The 21211-nt window shown below is 42.9% G+C and overlaps 1 protein-coding gene across 1 annotated transcript in view; it reads right to left on the reverse strand.

Moving 5' to 3' along the window:
* Window positions 1–21211, reverse strand: part of LOC135873866 (sodium channel protein type 5 subunit alpha-like) — a 160352-nt gene that overhangs the window by 15417 nt on the left and 123724 nt on the right. The window contains 4 exon segments of the mRNA XM_065398477.1: window positions 2126–2142; window positions 6902–7176; window positions 16241–16341; window positions 18884–19025. Coding sequence (XP_065254549.1) covers window positions 2126–2142; window positions 6902–7176; window positions 16241–16341; window positions 18884–19025 — 535 coding nt within the window.

The raw sequence follows: 21211 nt of genomic DNA on the forward strand, positions 1-21211 counted from the left end.
GCTTAACTATTCAGTCCCAACTATTTAAAAAAAATCTAACAGTGTCCGGTTGTGCATGATTCTGCTGCCCAAGCCGCTCCACTCTTTAGTCCCTGCCAGTGCAGCTATATTAAAATGCGGTCTATATGTCCGGGGATAGAGCTGAAATCCTCCAGGGACATCTCGAGGAAGCTCTCCTGGAGGTAATTGGAAAGCCTGTTCATCAGGTTCCTGGGGAGAGCGGCCTTATTGGGTCCTCCGAAGTAGGAGACGTTTCCGCGCCAGGAGATCCTCAAGTACTCCGGGATCATAGCCTTGCACAGCATGGCAGCATACGGCCCTGGTCTCTGCAGGCTTTCCCGAAGCATCCTTTCTTTATCGCTGTCCGAGATCCTCATTATGGTGATGTCGCTCATGATGACCTGCTTTGAATTAGGTAGGGGACTGTTAGTATTGGGACTGCTTGCCCGTTCCTTTACAGAACTGTAACCGCCGGTTTACAGCCACGTGGTGGAGGCATGAGAGGGGCAGCATACAGGGATCTTTCCCTGGGACAGCCGCGAGGGGGTGGGACAGGGGCAGAGTTCATGCTTGCCGGATTGCTGGCAGCAGAGACTGGCATTGCTTTCAATGTGAAAGGAGGCCAGTGCTACTATTAAAGTTTTAAGCAGCCACAAGTCTACGGCTTACCATGTCTGCCTGCTACAGAAATTCCGGTGTCCTGCCCCGCTTCCCAGATCGGCAGTGCAAGACCCCAGGCACTGAAGGCGAGGTCCGAAAATTCGACCTTGTCCTGAGTGCGCATGTGATAGGTGCAGTGCATGGTCTTGTTTACAGAGAAAGACTATGTTCTTTGTTCACAACTACATTTATCTTTCGGAGGAATTCACTACCTTTTTCTCTTTCCCACAGCCACATCTGCGACTGTCTCCCAACCCAGCCTGGCATCACACTCCCAGAGGCTACCGCACATTAGGCGGAGGAGGAAGAAGACGCGAGAGGACATGTTCTCAGAACTAATGGGCTGCTCCTGAGCCCAGGCAGCACAGCAGAACCAGTGGAGGGAGAATTTGTCCCAAATGCACCGGACACACATGGAACGTGAGGAGAGGTGGCGGCAGGAAGACCAGCAGGCGACTCAAACGCTGCTTGGACTTATGAGGGAGCAAACGGACACGCTCCGGCGCCTTGTTGATGTTCTGCAGGAACGGAGGCAGGAGGACAGAGCCCCGCTCCAGTCTATCAGTAACCACCCTCCCCCGCCACCAAGTCCCATACCCCCCTCGCCCAAAGTCCAAAGAAGGAGGGGCGGCAGAGTCCGTGAAAACTCTCACTCCACCCCTGCAGACTGCTCAAGCACCAGAAGGCTGTCATTCCCCAAAATCTGAAAAGTCCTTTCCTTCCCGCCTCACCCAAGCCCCCGTCCAAGTTTCACCCCCCCAGTTTCATGTGTGATTGTTAATAAAAAATACGTTTCTGTTCATTACTGTTTCCATCTTGTTCTTTTGGAGGAGAGTCTGTCTGAAGGGGGGGAAGGGGCTTGGTAATTGGACAGGACAGTCACCTTGACAAGGGTACAGAGGCGGGGGCAGGTCCAGCAGCAGGGCACATACACAGTGCAGTGACTAGTTACCCTGGTCAGTCTGGGAGGTGGTTTTCATGTTCTGTGGGTGGGGGGGGGGGGTTGCTCTGTGACTTTGTGGCGGGGGAGGGCAGTTACAGATCTTATGCAGCGGTCCTTTTCCTGGATCACAGAGCCATGCAGCAGGGGATCTGTAAACCTCCTCCCCCTGCCATACAGTCACATAGCCCCCACATACACGCAGTCCCGCTCAGGAGGGCTGGCAGGCTCCGTTGAAACAATCAGTCCACCACTGCGAATCCTGTCATTCCTGGAGTTTAGAAGCATCATTTGCATCAGTTCACTACACCCGCTCCCCACCACAGTCTGCGTCCCAGGTTTAAAGCATTCCCGCGAAAACAGTAATAAAGACAACGGTGTTCATTAACAAAATAAAACTGATTTTATTTTTTTGGAAGGGGGTGAAGGGGGTATGTAGCTGGATAGGATAGACAACATTAACCGGGTAAAGAAACGGGGGCAGATTCAGCTTCTCTTTAAACAAACTTAAAAGTCACTGATTACCCTGCTCACTGAGGAACCTAGCTTTCAAAGCCTCCCGGATGCACAGCGCGTCCCGCTGGGATCTTCTAATCGCCCGGCTGTCTGGCTGGGCGTAATCAGAAGCCAGGCTATTTGCCTCAACCTCCCACCCCGCCATAAAGGTCTCCCCCTTGCTCTCACAGAGATTGTGGAGCACACAGCAAGCTGCTATCACAATGGGGATATTGGTTTCGCTGAGATCACAGCGAGTCAGTAAGCTTCTCCATCTCCCCTTGAGACGGCCAAAAGCACACTCCACCACCATTCTGCACTTGCTCAGCCGGTAGTTGAACAGTTCTTTTTCAGTGTCCAGGGCGCCAGTATAGGGCTTCATGAGCCAGGGCATTAGCGGGTAGGCTGGGTCCCCGAGGATCACTGTAGGCATCTCCACATCCCCAAGAGTTATTTTGTGGTCCGGGAAGTAAATACCTTCCTGCAGCCGTCTAAACAGACCAGAGTTCCTGAAGACGCGAGCGTCATGAACCTTGCCCAGCCATCCGACGTTGATGTTGGTAAAACGTCCCCTGTGGTCCACCAGTGCTTGCAGCACCATTGAAAAGTAGCCCTTTCGGTTGATGTACTGGCTGGCCTGGTGGTCCGGTCCCAGGATAGGGATGTGAGTTCCATCTATAGCCCCACCGCAGTTTGGGAATCCCATCGCGGCGAAGCCATCTATGATGACCTCCACGTTTCCCAGGGTCACTACCTTTGAGAGCAGTACCTTAACGATTGCGTTGGCTACTTGCATCACAACAACCCCCACGGTAGATTTGCCCACGCCAAACTGGTTCGCGACTGACCGGTAGCTGTCTGGCGTTGCAAGCTTCCAGAGGGCTATGGCCACTCGCTTCTGGACAGTCAGGGCTGCTCGCATCCGGGTGTCATTGCGCTTCAGGGCAGGGGACAGCAACTCACAAAGTTCAAGGAAAGTCCCCTTCCGCATGCGAAAGTTTCGCAGCCACTGGGATTCATCCCAGACCTGCAGCACTATGCGGTCCCACCAGTCCGTGCTTGTTTTCCGTGCCCAGAATCGCCGTTCCACAACATCCACATGACCCATTGTCACCGTGATGTCCTCGGCGCTGGGTCCCGTGCTTTCTGACAGGCCTGTGCTACTCTCAGACTTCAGGCCCTCACCGCGGTGCCGTAGCCTCCTCGCCTGGTTTATCTGCATCTGCCTCTGGGAAAGGTGGATGATAAGCTGCGAGGCGTTGACAACGGCCACAACTGCAGCGATGGTCGCAGCGGGATCCATGCTCACAGTGCTGTGGCGTCCGCGCTGTCACTGACCAGAAAAGTGCGCGAACTGATTTCCCGCCGGCGCTTTCAGGGAGGGAGGGAGGGCGGTAGTGACGGACGGATGACGACAATTACCCAAAAGCACCCTAGACACATTTTTTTTACCCAGAAGGCATTGGCGGCTCGACCCAGAATTCCAATGGGCAGCGGGGACTGCGGGAACTGTGGGATAGCTGCCCACAGTGCACCGCTTCCAATGTCGACGCTTTCCCCGTTAGTGTGGACTCACAAAGTCGAATTACTGTCCTTAGTGTGGACACACACGTTCGACTTTGCAATATCGATTCCACATATTCGATTTAAGTGAAATCGAACTACCCTCGTAGTGTAGACATACCCCTAGAGAGGACACATCAGCTAACCTTGATAAAGTGAGAAAAATAATGGGATTTTATTCAAGTTTAAGATTCTTAATATTTATTAATTTTTCTTTCTCAAGACAGCTCTTTGAATAGCTTCTTTTAAGTAACTGACTTTAAATATTGGTTTCATGAGACATAGGGCTTGTCTACACTTGAAATGCTACAGAGGCACAGCTGCACTATCTCCCCGAAAGGCGGTAGCTAGGTCCACGGAAGAATTCTTTCATCAACCTAGGGCTGTCCACACCAGTTGACAGCACTTAGACTTAGGTTGACTTAACTACAACACTTAGGGGTGTACCGTAGACCAGCCTTAGGCTAGGTCTACACTACCCGCCTGAATCGGCGGGTAGAAATCGATCTCTTGGGGATCGAATTGTCTCGTCGGGACGCGACAATCGATCCCCGAATCGACGTGCTTACTCTACCAGTGGAGGTAGGAGTAAGCGCCGTTGACGGGGAGCCGCGGAGGTCGATTTTGCCGCCGTCCTCACAGTGGGGTAAGTCGGCTCCGATACGTCGAATTCAGCTACGCTATTCGCGTAGCTGAATTTGCGTATCTTAAATCGACCCCCACCTGTAGTGAAGACCTGCCCTTAGTTAAGAGTACTCAACTTTATAAACTATGTTATCTGTGATAAACTAAACAGGATTCACCTACCTTTAATCGAAATTCTTTTGCGCCTCTGTAAACTGTGTTAGTTACCTATGCTACATTGAGTCAATACTCAAGGGGGGATAGCTCAGTGGTTTGAGCATTGGCCTGCTAAACCCAAGGTTGTGAGTTCAATCCTTGAGGGGGCCACTTACGGATCTGGGGCAAAATCAGTACTTGGTCCTGCTAGTGAAGGCAGGGGGCTGGACTCATATGATCTTTCAAGGTCCCTTCCAGTTCTAGGAGATAGGATATCTCCATTTATTTATTATAATACTGATATTGGGAACCACATACTTTGGTTTGTGTTTACCTAAAGAAAAGCATCCCCACTCGGGGAAGCTCAACTCTCAAAGGTGTAATCTCTGTTGTAAATTCTCCCCAGAGAGGCATTAAGAAGAGATTGTAACTGAAGTAACCTTTATCTGTGGCTTGTTTATGATTTGTTTTTCTTTCTTTAATAATAAAATGATCATAGTTAATAATTATGATTACTTTATTTGTCTTTAATTGTGATGTACTCTCAGGCATGGAAAGAACCCTGTGTAACTAAAATACTGGGAGTCATGTCCCTGAATTGACAGTGAGAGAGACAATTATCAAGATTTGGCGTACCATTTCTTGTTTCTCTGTTTAGACTACAACATTTTAATAATTTTGGAGATAAAATTAATTGGCGCTCAACCACTTAAAACACCCACTTTCTGCCCCACAGGACTCACGTGCAGGAAGCCTGGCCATATGGCTTGCACCTCACTTTCAATATTTTATCTGAAAATGTGGCCCATGACTCCTTCGCCACGCCCACCTAGATGCTAACTGAGGGACATCCATTAATTTCTGGTATAGCTGGTAATTCCTGGTGGAATTAGCAAGCAGTAAAAATAAAAATAAAAAAAGAGCAGCAGATTAACCCTTTCATTGCTAATCCCCCACCATAAATGATTATGCTTCTATCACTTACTGAATTTAAAATGAAATTAATGGCATATTAGGATTTAGAGTAACTGGTACGTTCAGCAACACAGCAGGGGTATAAATGCCAGATGTCATGTAGCTACCCATCAGAGAACTAGACATTTTTCTGAGGTTTGTGGAATAGCTTAGTGTGCTATGCAGAAACAAGGGAGGAAGTTGAGAGCAAGTTTTTTGTCTGTCAGTTCTGGTGAATGCTCCATTATACAATCTGTGACTGGGTAGAAAGCATACACAAACCAGAGGATTGGTGAGGAAACCAGAGACAGGGAGGAAGTGGAAGCAACACAGATAAAAGCAGAAAGGATAGGCCCAGCAGAAGGGGAAGATTGTAGTGCTTCACAAGAAGTTGTGGGAGATTTAAAGAGGTGGGTGGTTCACTGTTGTGGAAAGAGAAAGGGATGGTTTAAGCAACTAGAAACACGGCGGGAATTCTCTTTAGACGGGACAGACAAGGAAGAACTGAAAATAAGTATCACAGAATATCAGGGTTGGAAGGGACCTCAGGAGGTCTTTTAGTCCAACCCCCTGCTCAAAGCAGGACCAATCCCCAGACAGATTTTTACCCCAGTTCCCTAAATGGCCCCCTCAAGGATTAAACTCACAATCCTGGGTTTAGCAGGTCAATACTCAAACCACTGAGCTATCCCTCCCCCCCACCTTCAGTTCTCTAACAGTAATTATCTACCTTCACCTAGTAATACTACATTTTACTGTCACCCAGTTTTATTTGAAAAGACCAAGTACAATTATATTCTCAACATTCACAAATAACGGGCCAAATCCAGAGAGCTGCTGAGCAACTCCAACTCTCATGAACTTCATGGTTCAGTACCTGTCAGGATGTAGCTTGATTTTTTTTAAAATAAATTAAATAAATATCTGAATTTTCTTATAAAATTCACACAGTGGCCATCATTAACATCTTTACATATGTATCTTTTTGCCTAACTGGTGTTACTGTGATATTTCTTATACTTCGTACTGGGAAAAATGCAGTAAAATTAATTATTTGCTAGCTGAGAAAGTAAAGATTTTTAAGGGCAGCCACTGTTCTAGTACAAATAACTATACGGAAGTGTTACTGTAATATAACAGACCAGAACTGCTGTTTACTATATTATTTACTCAATAAAAACCAAACTTGTTCTTTTCCCAAAAAGCATTTATGGGTAGATTGAAAACTATGTCCATCAGTATATCTCTGCTCTTTTCCAAGGACACTAGTGAAAGCAATGTGGTTTTTTGTTTTTTTTGGGGGGGGGGGAATTATTTGCTTTTTTGTTTGCTTGCTTTGTTCATTTGGAATGAATTGCCTACACCTGGGATAGAACAACTCCAATGGAACCAGAATTTGTCTATGTGATTTACATGAACATTTACTACTGGTCAAACAAATCTCCATTTTAACCTTTTGTTTGCTTGGGGCTGGCAAAACAAAATTCTTGGCCTAACAGCAAATTTTACTTACTAACTAATGAAAGGATCACAACAAGTAAATCAAATATATTCCAGCCATTGGTGAAGAAGTAGTATCTTAGAGCCAGTATTCTCATGATGCACTCTCCAGTAAATATGGCAACAAAGACCTTGTTGATGATCTCAAGGATATTCTTGCTTTTTTCATCTTGGTCTTCACTGACCCACATCATAATGATCATGTTAAGGCAGATGAGAGTCACAATGGTAATCTCAAAAGTTTTGCTTGATACAATGTCAAAAAAAAATCCTTGGTATTTGTTCTGAGAACAAGAAAATGGTCATTAGTGCTAGTTATAAGAATCAAGCAACACAAAAATGGTAATATAATTAAATCTCTACCTCCAGGAAAGTAACTCAAGGGAAAATAAATATCACAATAATGGGCCTGAAACATTTTTTTAGGTGACAGCATAGACATCCAAGATTGAAAGCTGCACCTAATATTTCCACATATCACACAATCATGGTTCTTTAGTGAAAATTACACAGCAGAGAATTTCCAGAGTATATTATAACTTATATTTATAAACACTGTTTTAACAAACATGTTTAGTGTAAACGGTTCTTATTAGAGCTAGTAAAACAGCAAAAACCTGATTCACTAATTAATTTATGAAACCAAGCTCCAAGGTCAATTTGCTACTACTTGTGGGTATTATTTGTTATGTACAAGTATTCAGACAACCATTCATTCATGAAAATGTTAATGAATCCTGAAATTTTCAAAAATTTGAACATAGAAGAATTATTTGCCTGTACGATAACTGGAATTCTTTAAGATGTGCTGTCCATGTACAAATACCACTCTTGGTAGTGCGCATGTACTTCGTGACCTTGAGATTAGAGTCTTTTGTTCAGCAGTGCCTGTTGGTCCACATATGCACCCTGAATGCTCTTGTACTCATGTTCCGAGGACCTAAAGGGCAGTGTGGGATCAACCACCACTCAGTTCCTGCTCCACAACAAAAATCCAATTTACTATAGGATTCTGTAATAGTGGGGAAGGACTGTGGAATGTGTGTGTATACACACACACACACACACACACACACACACATCTCAAAAAATCCCAGCTATTGCACAGGTAAGTAACTTTTATTTCTTCTTTGAGTGCTTGTCCCTATATGTGACTCCCAAACAGTGGCCTGAAGTAAGGTGGTGGTGGCTCAGAGTCTCATCTGAAGATAGATTGTAAAACAGCTCTGCCAAAAGAAGTGTCCACTCTAGAAGCTTCCACTAATGCACAGTGCTTAGTAAACATCTGTATGGAGGCCTATGTGGTTACTTTGCAGTTGTCAATAATGTGGATGCTTCTCAAAGAAGCAGCAGAGGCTGCTTGTTCCCTAGTGGCATGGGCTCTAATGCTATCTGGGGATCTAATCTATATAGTCCATAACAAAGTCTGATGCACCCTGAAACCCATTGAAATAACCTTTGGATGGAAATAGGACGGCCATTCATCCTCTTGGCAAAGGACAAGAAAAGTCTTTAGGAAGCTCTGGAGGGTTTTATTTGCTGCAGGTAAAGGGCTGGGGCCCTATGAATATTGAGGATATGTAGATTAGAGGCTCCATGACTAGAATGAAGCTTAGGAAAAAATGTAGGTAGCTGGATAGTCTGATTTAAATGGAAGTTTGATATTACTTTTGGCAAGAACTTAGAGGGTGGTCTAAAAGACATCTTATCAGAGTAGAAAGTAGGTGCTCTCATGGCAGATTCCTCTTATACTATCTCTCCTATCTTTCTAGCCAATGTGATTGCTATTAGGAAAGAAATTTTCATGGATAAGTATAGTTGAGAACATGATGCCATGGGCTCAAATGGGGGACCCATGAAGCCTGCCAGCATAACATTAAGGTCCCATGGGGAATGGCTCCAATATTGATGGAAAACCCCTTATGAAGCCCTTAAGGAATCTGGACATCCTGGGGTGGGAACAGACTGTACATCCCATGAGAGGTGGACGGTAAATGTTAGTAGCTGCTAGGTGCACCTTCACAGAACTAATTAAAAGTCGAGAGATCTCTAGAGAGAGTAGATAGCTAAAATAGTATGTGGCATTTGTGTCTCAAGAGGCTGTAAGACATACCATTTCAAAAATCTTCTCCCCTTAGCCACATAAGTGTGTCTGGTAGAGTCTTTCCTACTATTTGCTAAAATATTCTGCATGTCTGATGAACAAGGGCTCTTTACTTCTGACATACATCCAGAAACCATATTGTCAGATGCAGGGTGGATGGGTTTGGATGGAAGATGGTTCCTTCATTTTGGGCCCCAGACCTGGCTTGGCCAGGTGGGAGCTATCAGGATAACCCTGGATGCATCTTGTCTGATCTTCCTGAGTTCCTTTGGGAACAATGGCATTGGTGGATAAGCATATATCAGTGCATGGGACCGTGAAATGAGGAACCCATCTGAAAACTCTGGAAAACAAAATTGACACTTCTTGTTCCTGTCTATCACAAATTGGCCTATTGGCAGACTACCCCATTCCTTGGCAACTGCCTGAACTACCGAATCATGGATTATCCCACTTGTGATCTGATGAAAATTATCAGCTCAGTGTGTCCATCAGAGTGTTGTGCAGACCCAGAAGGTAAGTAGATCTGAGAGATATCTGATTTTGAATGCAACAATTCCATAGCTGAACTGCCTTCTGGAACAGTTGAGATGAGCATCTGTTTATATAATACATAGTGGTCATGTTTTTTGTCCTGATGTGAATGGACAGTCCTTGAATCAGAGCTAAGAACTCCATAGATGCTGTGGGTGGGAGTTTTGTGTAGAGAAGACCTATGTTACAGGGATTACCACTTCAGAATGGAATTGTGTTGAAGGGATTATGGCCTCATCCAGAGACAAAGATGAGGCAGTCATTGATCCGTATCATGCCCTCTTGAAGCTCCTATGGTACCTGAATCAGGCTGTGGAGTGTCTTTAGATGAGGAATGAAGAGAAGAGGCAATTGTGACCTATATTTTGCAGAAGCTGTATGAGGAGGCCTGCTTCTGATTTTAGAGGAATACAAAACATAAGAATGGCTATACTGGGTCACACCAATGTTCCATCTAGCCCAGTATCCTGTGTTCTGACAGTGGCCAATGCAAGATGCTTCAGAGGGAGTGAACAGAACAGGAAAATTATTGAATGATCCATGCCGTCATCTAGTCCCAGCTTCCTGCAGTCAGATGTTTAAGGACACCTGGAGCAGGAGGTTCCATCCCTAACCATTTTAACTAGTAGCCACTTATGGACATTTCCTCCATGAACGTATCTAATTCTTTCTTTGAACCCAGTTATACTTATAGTTATACTTCACAACATCATCTGGCAATGAGTTCCACAGGTTGGCTGTGCATTGTGTGAAGAAATACTTCCTTATGGTAGTTTTAAACCTGCTGCCTATTAATTTCATTGAGTGACTCCTGGTTCTTGTGTTATGTAAAGAGATAAATAACTAGGGCTGTCAAGCGATTAAAAAAATTAATCGTGATTAATCACACTGTTAAACAATAATAGAATACCATTTATTTAAATATTTGTGGATGTTTTCTACATTTTCAAATATATTGATTTCAATTACAACACAGAATACAAAGTGTACAGTGCTCACTTTATATTTATTTTTCATTACAAGTATTAAAAATAGTATTTTTCAATTCACCTAATACAAGTACTGTAGTGCAATCTCTTTATCATGAAAGTTGAACTTACAAATGTAGAATTATGTACAAAAAACCTGCATTCAAAAAAAAAATGTAACATTTTAGAGCCTGCAAGTTCACTCAGTCCTACTTCTTGTTAAGCCAATTGCTCAGACAAACAAGTTTGTTTACATTTGCAGGAGATAATACTGCCCGGTTCTTGTTTACAATGTCACCTGAAAGTGAGAACAGGAATTCTCATGGCACTGGTGTAACCGGTATTAGAAGACATTTATGTGCCAGATGCGCTAAAGATTCATATATCCCTTCATGCTTCAACCACCATTCCAGGGGACATGCGTCCATGCTGATGACGGGTTCTGCTCAATAACAATCCAAAGCAATGTGGACCAACGCATGTTCATTTTCATTATCTGAGTCCGATGCCATCAGCACAAGGTTGATTTTCTTTTTTGGAAAAAGAAAAGGACTACTTGTGGCACCTTAGAGACTAACAAATTTATTAGAGCATAAGCTTTCGTGGGCTACAGCCCACTTCTTCGGATGCATATAGAGTGGAACATATATTGAGGAGATATATATACACACATACAGAGAGCATGAACAGGTGGGAGTTGTCTTACCAACTCTGAGAGGCCAATTAAGTAAGAGAAAAAAACTTTTGAAGTGATAATCAAGATAGCTCAGTACAGACAGTTTGATAAGAAGTGTGAGAATACTTACAAGGGGAGATAGATTCAATGTTTGTAATGGCTCAGCCATTCCCAGTCCTTATTCAATCCTGAGTTGATTGTATCTAGTTTGCATATCAATTCCAGCTAGGCAGTCTCTCGTTGGAGTCTGTTTTTGAAGTTTTTCTGTTGTAAGATAGCCACCCGCAGGTCTGTCATTGAATGGCCAGACATGTTAAAGTGTTCTCCCACTGGTTTTTGAGTATTATGATTCCTGATGTCAGATTTGTGTCTGTTAATTCTTTTGCGTAGAGACTGTCCGGTTTGGCCAATGTACATTTCTTTTTTGGGAGTTCGGGTTCTGTATTTTCCACATTGGAGTGTTGCTCTTTTAAGACTTCTGAAAGCATGCTCTACACCTCATCCCTCTCAGATTTTGGAAGGCACTTCAGATTCTTAAACCTTGGATCGAGTGCTGTAGCTATCTTTAGAAATCTCACATTGAAATCTGCAGTGAAAGTGTTCTTAAAATGAACATCTTGTGCTGGGTCATCATCTGAGACTGCTATAACATGAAATATATGGCAGAATGCAAGTAAAACAGAGCAGGGGACATACAATTCTCCCCCAAAGAGTTCAGTCACAAATTTAATTAACGCATTATTTTTTTAACGAGCATCATCAGCATGGAAGCATGTCCTCTGGAATGATGACTGAAGCATGAAGGGGCATATCTGGCATGTAAATACCTTGCAATGCCGGCTACAAAAGTGCCATGCAAATGCCTGTTGTCACTTTCTGGTTACATTGTAAATAAGAAGAGTACGTTATTATCTCCTATAAATGTAAACAAACTTGTCTGTCTTAGTGATTGGCTGAACAAGAAGTAGGAATGTGTGGACTCGTAGGCTCTGAAGTTTTACATTGTTTTGTTTTTGAGTGCAGTTATGTAACAAAAAAATCTACATTTGTAAGTTGCACTTTCATGACAAAGAGATTACACTACAGTACTTGTATGAGGTGAATTGAAAAATACTATTTCTTTTGTTTATCATTTTAACAGTGCAAATATTTGTAATAAAAAATAATATACACTTTGATTTCAATTACAACACAGAATACAATATATATGAAAATGTAGAAAAACATCTAAAATATTTAATAAATTTCAATTGGTATTAACAGTGCAATTAAAACTGAGATTAATCACGATTAATTTTTTAATCGTGATTAATTTTTTTGAGTTAATCACTTGAGTTAACTGCAATTAATCGACAGCCCTATAAATAATGCTTCCTTATTCACTTTCTCCACACCATTCATGATTTTATAGACCTCTATCATATCCCCTCTTAGTTGTCTCTTTTGCAAGCTGAACATGCCCAGTCTTTTTAATTTCTCCCCATATGGAAGTTGTTCCATATCCATATTCATTTTTATTGCTCTTCTCTGTATTTTTTCAAATTCTAATATATCTTTTTGAGATGGGGTGACCAGAGCTGCATGCAGTATTCAAGGTGTTGGCATACCATGGGTTTATATAGTGACATTATGATATTTTCTGTCTTATCAGCTATTCCTTTCCAAATAATTCCTAATGGTCTGTTGGCTTTTTTGACTGCTGCTGCACACTGAGCTGGTGTTTTCAGAGAACTCCTTCCCTTCAAACTCTTTTTAGCAGATATGATGAACAAAGGCCTAGCTTGACAGGTTTCAGAGTAGCAGCCGTGTTAGTCTGTATCCGCAAAAAGAACAGGAGTACTTGTGGCACCTTAGAGACTAACAAATTTATTTGAGCATAAGCTTTCGTGGGTTACATCCCACTTCTTCGGATGCATAGAATGGAACATATATTGAGGAGATATATATACACACATACAGAGAGCATGAACAGGTGGGAGTTGTCTTACCAACTCTGAGAGGCCAATTAAGTAAGAGAAAAAAACCTTTTGAAGTGATAATCAAGATAGCCCTGTACAGACAGGTTAATAAGAAGTGTGAGAGTACTTACATGGGGAGATAGATTCATTGTTTGTAATGGCTTATCCATTCCCAGTCTTTATTCAAACCTAAATTGATTGTGTCTAATTTGCATATCAATTCGAGTTCTGCAGTTTCTCGTTGGAGTCTGTTTTTGAAGCTTTTCTGTTGTAAGATAGCCACCCGCAGGTCTGTCATTGAATGACCAGAAAGGTTAAAGTGTTCTCCCATTGGTTTTTGAGTATTATGATTCCTGATGTCAGATTTGTGTCCATTAATTCTTTTGCGTAGAGACTGTCTGGTTTGGCCAATGTACATGGCAGAGGGGCATTGCTGGCACATGATGGCATATATCACATTGGTAGATGTGCATGGACTACAAGCTATCAGGAACAGTATCTCTGATAATGTCACAGCTAACCTGGTGGCTGAACTTTGTGACTTTGTCCTCACCCACAACTATTTCACATTTGGGGACAATATATACCTTCAAGTCAGCGGCACTGCTATGGGTACCCACATGGCCCCACAGTATGCCAACATTTTTATGGCTGACTTAGAACAACGCTTCCTTAGCTCTCGTCCCCTAACGCCCCTACTTATGCTCAAATAAATTTGTTAGTCTCCAAGGTGCCACAAGTACTCCTGTTCTTTTAACGTTATGAATGTTAACTGAATGTTTGAGTCAGCCTTGAAAGCATGAAAACTTCAAAGACCATTATATTGAGGTGGGCCAGATGATATAAGACCACAGAATATTCATAGCCCTTTGTATCAATATATGTTATATGTATGTGTGTGTTACTGGTTTACTAGCAGGTGATTAATGCCAAATCCCAACGCTGGTTATGTAGATATGACTGTGCATTGTGTGAAGAATTAAATTTAAATTAAATTAAATTAATGGAGATATCCTATCTCCTAGAACTGGAAGGGACCTTGAAAGGTCATCAAGTCCAGCCCCCTGCCTTCGCTAGCAGGACCAAGTACTGATTTTGCCCCAGAAGAAGTACTTCCTTATGTTAGTCTTAAACCTGCTGCCTATTAATTTTACGGCTTGACCTCCTGGGGAGAAGGGAAGAGATTGGTGGTACCTGTTTTCAGTAGGCTAGGAGACAAAGCAAGAGTTTTGGTATAAAAGGCTGAGTTTATCCAGAAAGAGAAGCTTTCTTTTTAATTCAACAAATGGACGTGATCCGTTGCTTAAAGAGGGGATAGGTTAGAAGGACCTGAACCTGTGATCAGACTGATGAGTGACTTCTGGAAAATTTAGTGTGTGTTTAGACCTTTTTATTATTTTATATGTTTTCTCTGTATGCTTTTGTCTTTAAATAAATGTACTATGCTTTGGAAGAGCTGTTCGGTTCCTGATAAATTACTGTCATTGTCCTTCAGAGAGAAAGCAAAGAGGAGGGGCCGGGTGTTAGTCAGACCTTATTGGGATAATCACAGTGGATTGCAGGGGATCTGCAGCTCTCTGGTTAAGAGGAAGTGGAACGCAGGTCCCTGCCTAGAGAGAGGTGACGGCTAGAGGCCTGAGATGGTATTCCTTAAGCAAACCACAGAAGGCGGATTAAAGGAGCAGTTACCCAGAATTTACCCAGTCTTCTTAGGACAGTCCCACTAGAATCCCTGCAAGTCTGTGGCTTAGTCAGTGGAACCCTGGAGCTAACTGAAGCTGAGCTCACAGGGGATCTCTGGACACAACAGGCATGTGTGTGTCAGTCAATCAGTCAGTATGACCTGGGTCTGAGGCAGGCTGTATAGTGTGGTCAAGCAGAAACAATTTAAGCTTCACCTCTCTGGCTTTTAAAGTTCTTTTTGAAAAGGGCTTGTACACAGTGTATTTACTCAGGATATGGGTCTTCCCCAAACCAAAAAGGGACCTATTGTGCTCATCATTAATAGAAAGTACAGCTCACAAAGGGGGCAATATTTAAATCCAGGAGACTTTGAATGTGACATCCTCATGCCCTGGTGCTGGCAAGATCCTGGTCAAGAAATATTTACAAGGGAAGGTACAAGTACTAAAACCTTCCGCCCCAAAAATGAAATCTTTTAAAAAAGAGGTGTCAACAGGCAACTAAGTATATTAACTGTATTTTTTATCAAAAAGAAACAGTGTGGTACATGGATACTGGAATTCTGTCTCAAAGCTATAGGTTGTGAGAAGGAACAGAGTAATGGTTAGTCCTTCATGGCCTCTCAGTACCTAACCACAAGTGGGCACAGGGTGTATGCAAGCCCTATCAGACACTGCTGGCCAAAAGACCTCAGTGTCGAGTACATGTTCACCCCCCAAAAACGGACTATATACATGGACAAGCAGTAAAGGGAGAATAAATATTCATTTGAAATTTAATACTAGGCATAAGTTATTTGTTAATCACTATTCACCTGTTTTAAAAGTTGCAGTAACTTAATCAGGGAGTGCAAATCATATTTGTGATTAGGATACGTCTTAGCTGGAGCTAGAATTTCTAGCTCAGGCAGATATACCCAGCTAAAAATAAGAGCGTAGCTGCAGCAGTGCAGGTGGCAGGATGGGCTAACTCCCACAAGTTTGTAGCTAGGGTTCAAAACAGGATTGCACTTGGGGTGGCTACACTGCTATTTTTAACACACTAGCTCAGTCAGAGTTAGTGCAGGTGTGTCTACCCAAGCTGGAAATTACATCTCCAGCTCCAATGTAGACATACCTTTAGGTGACCATCATCATACTGTGAGCAGTAAATAGTCAACACAAACCGTTCACAAACACCTGATATGATGCCAATATTTTCCCTATGTATTTGGTGAATACTTACAAATAAAAATATTAGAAGAAATTAGGATCAGTTTGCAACTGAGTCACAAATAGAAATAGGTCTGAATTAGTGAAAAATATTAATCACAATGCATAATTTCATCAGATCTCATTTTGAATGTGTGTTTCCAGCTGATAGATTGGTCTAAAAATAGTCACTGATTATGCATATTTGTTTCAAAGTGATTCAGGATGGACTTACCAATGGCCTTGGGATGGATTTTTGGGGTTTCTTGGATCCAAGTTTCTTCAGGGCATTATAATACTTTTTCTGTTCCTTTGTCAAAAAGATATGATCTCCGCCTAAGTACAGGAAAATCACACTGCTATTCATTTTAATTGAAGACAGTTAACTGGGGGAAAAATGCATTTTTGCAAGAAAATGTTTACCTAGCATTGTTATAAGTAGTACTTAAGAGAGATTGAGAAAAATATGTTTTTCTTGCCTATTTTTTCAGTTGGTTACATTTTGCTTTGGACAGTTTATTGTCAGAATAGTCAGCCAGGGCTTGATGTTAAAACCCTTACTCATTTTAGTTGCCCTTACTTACATAAGCAAGGGTTTGCAAGCTCAAGCCCTTAGTCAGTTTCCCTTGCTATCTGTGAGAGTCTTTTTTGAAAAAAAATGATGGAAGCAGGGTCTGAATGAGTTCTCTCCTGACATCTAGTGAGACATATGCTGGGAGAAAAGACTTCAGGTGCAGGCTGTGTTTGCATAAACATGCCTGCGTAGGTGTGCAGCAAATGGAGCTGCTTTGCCAAAATGATCAGTTTTGGCTGGTTTGGGTTACAATCAGGGGTGAAAGTGAGCCGGTACAGGCCGGTACAGTGTACTGCTAAGAAGCCGGTACCGGCCCGTACGCAGCCCACATTAAAGTGCTGCTCCTTTTGCTTCCCCCGTCGGCAGCCCTGCCAGTATGGTCCGTACCGGCAGGGCCGCCGACAGGGTGGTGGGGGTGGAGAAGGGGCAGCAACGTTAAAGCACTCCCGTGGCAAAGGACTGTCCTTAAAGCACTGCCGCGGCAGCTCTTTAACGTCGTTCCCCTTTTCCCCCTCTCGGACGCCGACGGGAGGGGCAAAGGGAGCAGCTGCCCCAGGGCCGGCGATTTAAAAGGGCCCAGGCCTCCAGCCGCCACTGCCGCCCTTTAAATTGCTGCTGACGGGCTGGCTGGGGGATGCTCACCCCCAGCCCTGCCCCTTCTGCCCAAGACCCCGCCCTTCCGGGGGCCGGAGCCGGCCCCTGTACCGGTAAGTCTTTGGAGTTATTTTCACCCCTGGTTACAATCACTCTAGTATTTGAATGCAGAGGTAATTAAATGTTGTTTTCCTTACTGTACGAGCAAAGAGCAGCAGAACTGTGCTTAGCATGCCCTGATTGAGGGGATCACCCTAACTTGAACCTCACTTGCTAAGCAGGGGGTAGGGATGCCAAATCCCAGTGAGAAGGGAGTGAGTGAGCATAGGTGTTTCTACCTGGTGGTGTGGCCTCTGCCTACAGAGAACTAGATACCATTTGACCTGCCCCTCTCCAGCGTTTAATGACAAAGCTGATTGGACTCATTTAAGAGTTCTGGTTGGTGATTCCTACAGCTGTTCTCACTGCTAAGCAAGTCTAAGGGCTACATTTTAGATCTTGTGTGGGAACAGTGAACGGCAACAAAGAAACTGCACTGACATTGAGGTTTCCCACTGCCTGCTGAAATCACAGAGAGTTGGGTTAAGTGGTGGGACCTCGGAATATGACACTGCAGTAGCACCTGGTGGTGGTGGTAGAGAGTGGCAGCAGAAGCTGCGAGCTATTTGCAGAGGCAGCAGTAGCAGAGGCATTGCTCAACATGCCCCGCTCTTGGGGTGGGAGATGAGCCCCCTCCCTATGAATGCAGCTCTGAACTCTGGGTCTTCACTGACCAAGGACTGCCAACTGTGGGTGTGGTGCCATGAAGGGAAAGGAGAGTGGTGTATTAAGGGACATTACTTTGTTGGACTTTCACACCGCAAGGTGAGAAACTGCAGCAAAGGACACTCTCCACCGCACTGTGGGTAGGTGTTTGCCTATTGTCACATCCATTTGAATTGTGGTTGTGATGTTTTCCCAAATTAATGGCTTACTCAAGATGTGCTTGCAAAACATATTGTCCCAGGTATCCCGGACAAGCCCCCCAAAATGTAACCCTTCTGCCAGGTGGAGTCAGCAGCAACAAGGGCTGCGTAAGATGTTCCCCTAAACAACAGAAAATAGAACCGGCTCAAGCTCCCACCCAGTAATCTGGGAAAACTAAGCACAACTCCTGGGCACCTCTAAGGGTATGTCTATACTGCAATTAAAAGCCCGCCACTGGCCCATGCCAGCTGACTCAGGCTCATGGGGTCGGGCTAAGGGGCTATTTAATTGCAGTGTAGATGTTTGGATATGGGCTGGAGCCAGGGCTCTAAGACCCTGCAAGGTGGGAGGATGAGTGTGTGTGTGTGGGGGGGAACGGTAGAGATAGAGGAAACGGGAACCTGGAGGTTGTGTGGGAGGGGGAACCTGAATGAAAGTGGGGGGTGGTAGTGGTGATGAAGGAAGCAGGGATCCAGAAGGGGTGGGGAATGGAGATGTGGGGAGAAAGCAGGGACCCAGATTGGGGGAAGGGGCTGTTTATAACAAAATGCTAGGTTTCTCAGCTCAGCCTTTGCAAATATTGACCCTGGAAGGTGTTAGTAAATAAAGTAAACAAACATAACCCTTTGATTCTTTGTAGATGAAAAGTCCCACCATGCCTTGTGTTTATAATTCAACAGTATTCAACCGTCACAGGATTGAAGGGCTTATTCAGGGCTTTGAAACACAGTTGATATGCAATACTTATCTTTTTCCTTTGTTGGTTAAAATTTTTGATAACAACTCCAATGAAGAGATTCATCATGAAAAAAGATCCAATCATGATAAAACACACAAAATACAAGTACATGAATAAACGGTGTTCACATATTGGCTGCTGGTCTACCTATAACAATAAATAAATAAACAGAAAAAACAGTCAGAAAAATTGCTCTCATTTCAACTTCGTAATAATTGATCCTTTTATCATCAGGAAGGCCCGATTGTTTAAAAGCATTTATACACTTACATTTGCATGCACAAGTATAACAGGTCTGCACAAATGAAGACGTAGACAGATACAGATATAACATAAAATCCTGGATCTAAATAACAAAATATTAATGCTGACCTGAAGTTATGCTTTTGTTACACTCAATCCAAGTATGTTATCTGCTGGGAACCCAATAACAATGTTTGTCTCTCAATACTTGTTCCATTATTTTGCTAGGAATAAAAAACTAATCTTAAATGACAAGAGTTTCCAAGACCACTCTTCTTTCCTTTTTGAAGGTTAGCACTACATTTGTAATTTTCTATTCTTCTGGTACCTAAACAGTTTTCCATTATTTTTCAAAAATAATTGACAGTAAATACATTAGTCAGTTCCTATAGTAGCCTAGGATGCATATCATCAGGGCTGATAGATACTACGTGTTCAAATAAATGCACGGAAGTTCAATACTATCTTCCTAGTATTTCCTTAATACCCAACATCCCAACCGGCCAATATATGACACAATGTAGGAAGAAATGCCACAGGAGGAGATTTTAGGGGAACAAATGCAGCTAGGCGTTCATATCCAATGAAAGTCAACGGGAGTTATGCATCAAAATGATATTTCTGCCTTTGAAAATCTCATTCTCCATGTCAATTTTTTCAAAGGTGTATAAAATGACTGTTTCATGAAAGATAATTCATACTTTAATTGAATTAATAAAATAGTTTTATCATCTTACACCTGGTTTTGGCTCATTTTTGTTCCTTTTCTCCTTATATATTTTCTCTAACACATTTTTAAAATATCCTTAAGTAGTTGTTCATTATTGTCTAACTACATGCCACCCATCTCTTTCCAGTTATTGACTGTTTTCTTCTGTGATCCTGGTTTTGCTTGAGTTTTTTTTAATCTACTTCTTGCTCCTTAGCAGCTTCTTTTCATTAAGCAATTTTACTTCAGTTTATTATTATGTATCTTCTTATTTTTCTTCTCTTCCTCTTCCCTTCCTCTTCTACTCCTTCCTTTCCTTTCACCCACCCATGTTAGGTTCTAAAAAGTGGAAGTTAAATTAAAAAGTGGAAGTTAAATTCTAGTGAGGAAAATAAAAAGGAGCATAAACACTGGCAAATGAAGTGTAAAAATACAATTAGGAAGGCCAATAAAGAATTTGAGGAACAGTTAGCCAAAGACTCAAAAAGTAATAGCAAATTTTTTTTAAGTACATCAGAAGCAGGAAGCCTGCTAAACAACCAGTGGGGCCACTGGATGATCCAGGTGCTAAAGAAGCACTCAAGGATGATAAGGACATTGTGGAGAAACTAAGTGAATGCTTTGCATCCGTCTTCATAGAATCATAGAATATCAGGGTTGGAAGGGACCTCAGGAGGTCATCTAGTCCAACCCCCTGCTCAGAGCAGGACCAATTACAGGTCTTCACGGCTGAGGATGTAAGAGAGATTCCCAATCCTGAGCCATTCTTTTTAGGTGACAGATCTGAGGAACTGTCCCAGATTGAGGTATCATTAGAGGAGGTTTGGGGGAAAATTGATAAATTAAATAGCAATAAGTCACCTGGACCAGATGGTATTCACCCAAGAGTTCTGAAGGAACTCAGATGTGAAATTGCAGAACTACTAACTGTAGTCTGTAACCTATCATTTAAATCAGCTTCTGTACCAGATGACTGGAGGATAGCTAATGTGACGCCAATTTTTAAAAAGAGCTCCAGAGGTGATCCCGGCAATTACAGGCCTGCAATCTTGACTTCAGTACCAGGCAAACTGGTTGAAACTATAATAAAGAACAATATTGTCAGACATATTTGTTGAGGAAGAGTCAACTTGGTTTTAGTAAAGGGAAATCATGCCTCACCAATCTACTAGAATTCTTTGAGGGGATCAACAAGCATGTGGACCAAGAGGATCCAGTGGATATAGTGTACTTAGATTTTCAGAAAGCCTTTGACAAGGTCCCTCACCAAAGGCTCTTACACAAAGTAAGCTGCCACGGGATAAGAGGGAAGGTGCTCTCATGGATTGATAACTGGTTAAAAGATAGGAAACAAAGGGTAGGTATAAATGGTCAGTTTTCA

Source organism: Emys orbicularis, chromosome 2 (assembly GCF_028017835.1).
Source record: "Emys orbicularis isolate rEmyOrb1 chromosome 2, rEmyOrb1.hap1, whole genome shotgun sequence".
NCBI classification, from domain to species: domain Eukaryota; kingdom Metazoa; phylum Chordata; order Testudines; family Emydidae; genus Emys; species Emys orbicularis.